This window comes from Fopius arisanus, unplaced genomic scaffold, assembly GCF_000806365.1.
Source record: "Fopius arisanus strain USDA-PBARC FA_bdor unplaced genomic scaffold, ASM80636v1 scaffold00013, whole genome shotgun sequence".
Classification (NCBI taxonomy): Eukaryota; Metazoa; Arthropoda; class Insecta; order Hymenoptera; family Braconidae; genus Fopius; species Fopius arisanus.
In genome coordinates this window covers 991,821-994,225 of record NW_011887752.1, presented here as the reverse complement: position 1 = coordinate 994,225, position 2,405 = coordinate 991,821, and the positions used below count along the sequence as shown (strand labels likewise).

General features: G+C 34.0%; 2 protein-coding genes across 2 annotated transcripts in view; one reads left to right on the top strand and one right to left on the bottom strand.

Moving 5' to 3' along the window:
• LOC105263151 (probable trans-2-enoyl-CoA reductase, mitochondrial) overlaps positions 1 to 1,200 on the bottom strand; it is a gene marked incomplete in the record, with an annotated part of 4,171 nt that extends 2,971 nt beyond the window's left edge. Inside the window, 2 exon segments of the mRNA XM_011299178.1 lie at positions 98 to 664; positions 1,132 to 1,200.
• Positions 363 to 2,405, top strand: part of Hmt-1 (ABC transporter ATP-binding protein/permease Hmt-1) — a 3,928-nt gene continuing 1,885 nt past the window's right edge. Inside the window, 4 exon segments of the mRNA XM_011299235.1 lie at positions 363 to 699; positions 1,124 to 1,323; positions 1,400 to 1,562; positions 2,208 to 2,404. Of these exon segments, the coding sequence (XP_011297537.1) occupies positions 388 to 699; positions 1,124 to 1,323; positions 1,400 to 1,562; positions 2,208 to 2,404 (872 nt within the window). The 5' untranslated portion in view covers positions 363 to 387.

Sequence of the window (2,405 nt, the reverse complement as noted above, 5' to 3'; positions counted from 1 at the left end):
TCCATAGAGTTCATGGCAAGTATCAACAAATTTTTGGAGAAATCGTCAAATTTTTCCATTGAATTACACATTATGATCCAAGTAAAAATAATAAAACCTGTTTTAGATGATGCAGAACTGCTTTGAGGTTATGTAGGCCTAGACTCCGGCTTATGTAGACGGTTTACATCAGCTGTGCGCGCTGTGCATAGTGGTACATAGTGGTGTCATCAGCTGTGATGACTTTTCAAAAACATCGCGAAGATCGTCGAGGACACTTGAAGGTTTAAGCTCGATTAAAAGGGATTAAAGTGGCTCTTCAATCTGATCTGTGCTATTTTGGGGGTATTTTTGAATTGTCGAGCTAAATTTTCACTGGCAGAAGAAGCAAATTGTCCATAAATTAAAATGATCAATGTGTCAATGGGGTACTGCCCACCGAATGTGACCTTTACTGAGATATGGGTGGACCATGGGATCTCCAAGTGCTTCGTGGACACTATCAGTATCAGTGTGATATCTGCTTATATTTTATTATGCGGAACGGTTCAGCTGTGGATCTACAAGAAGTGGGGAACACGTTTCACTACTTCCAGACTTCCCAGCAGCAAACTCTACCTTCTCCAGAAGTTCTTCCTATATTTCGTACCAGTCCTCAGCATTCTCAGAATCATCCTCCAGGCTACTGTTCTCGATGATAAGAGAGTTTATGGGTACATGGTGAGAAAAGCAGCAAATATTTATTTATGTTAAATAAATAGAAAATAAACTTTCTATTTTCCATAGAAAAAAAAGTTCAATGTTCATTTTAGAAAATTCATTTTTAAATTATCAACTCACAATTTATTCATTGTTTATTCTGCAATACTGTTGATTACGTTTTATTCTTAATTGATAACTGATTTTATCGTTCCTAATTTGTTTTTATTATTCCAGTTTTTCTCTGAATGTTTTCATTTATACAGATGAGTTTATCCAATTTTAAAAATTCTTTTCACAATTTTTAGTATCTATTTTATTTTATAATTTATTATTATGCTTTCTATGATTTGTTTTGTAATTTTCCATTTAATTCTGGATTGTAGATTTTCATTATTGAATTTTTATAAGTTTTACTGATACAGTTGACTTAAAATGCCTTCAGATACTCACGACAATCCTGACGACGATAGTTTACCCCTATTCCGTGTACATCCTGAAGATAGAGCGTCACCAACTGCTGCCGAGTGTTCCACCAGGTGGTCATGGAGTGGTTCTCCTGGGATTCTGGACTCTTGCATTCATTGGAGAGAACCTCGTCTTCATCAACATTGGAAAATCCGAGTGGTGGTTCCATCTCAACACGTACGTCCCACCCAATTCAACTCAAGTGTATTTATTTATGTCCACAGACTCTTACTTTATAATTAAACGTTTGCAGACCGAGCGATCAGATAGAGATGGCACTGTTCGTACTCAGATACGTGAGCAATCTCATGATATTCGCACTTGGTCTAAGGGCTCCTGGAATTATCGGCAACTCTGAGATTGATTACGCATCCCTGAACAATGACATGGGGCCGAGATCTACTTATTATCACGATGTACGTTATTTATAAATCAAAAATTCCTTTTCATTTTCTCTTATATTATTTATTTTACTTCTTTAATAATTATTTCATTTCATTAGCGAATTAATTTATTACAAATCCGTTTGTTGATGAAAAAATTTGATACATAATCTAGTGAACTCGTTTAAAAATTGTATTGAAATTTTCAGGAAAAAATTTTTAATAGAATTTTATCAGTTTTTTGTATTGAATACTTCCTAAAAACCTAAAGATGAAACGAATAGAATTTTCCAGCGAGTTTATTGAAGTTTTCAATGCTTTATTTTTTGTATATGTTTGATCAATGATTAAGTATGATTCCACCCATACAAAAATTCAATTCAATTCCGGTTCTATTGGATTCTTCAAAGAAAAAGTCGATCGAGTTGAATTTTTCTATATAAATATTCTATTGAGATTGTTTCTATAAGAATTCTTGAGAATAAATCTGCTTAAAAGGACCAAAAAATTTTGGGAAAACTATGAAGAAATTCCGCGATCGATAATTTTGATATAAAAGCTTCTGAAGTGAAAAATCCAGAGAGAAAAAAATAAAAATCTGTTGACTTTTTTCTATTGAATATTCAACAGAATTAATGACAATTTCTCTCTATGAATGCTAATATAATTTACTAACAGCGACCAGACGATAATTCTTCAACCTGGCAGAACATATGGTACAAGATAAAGACACTATCGCCATTCCTGTGGCCAAAAACAGACTGTCTCCTTCAGTTGAGAGTTTTATTCTGCTTCGCTCTCCTGATAGCAGGGCGGGTCATCAATTTATACGTGCCGATTTACAACAAGAAAATTGTCGACAGCATGACTACAGAT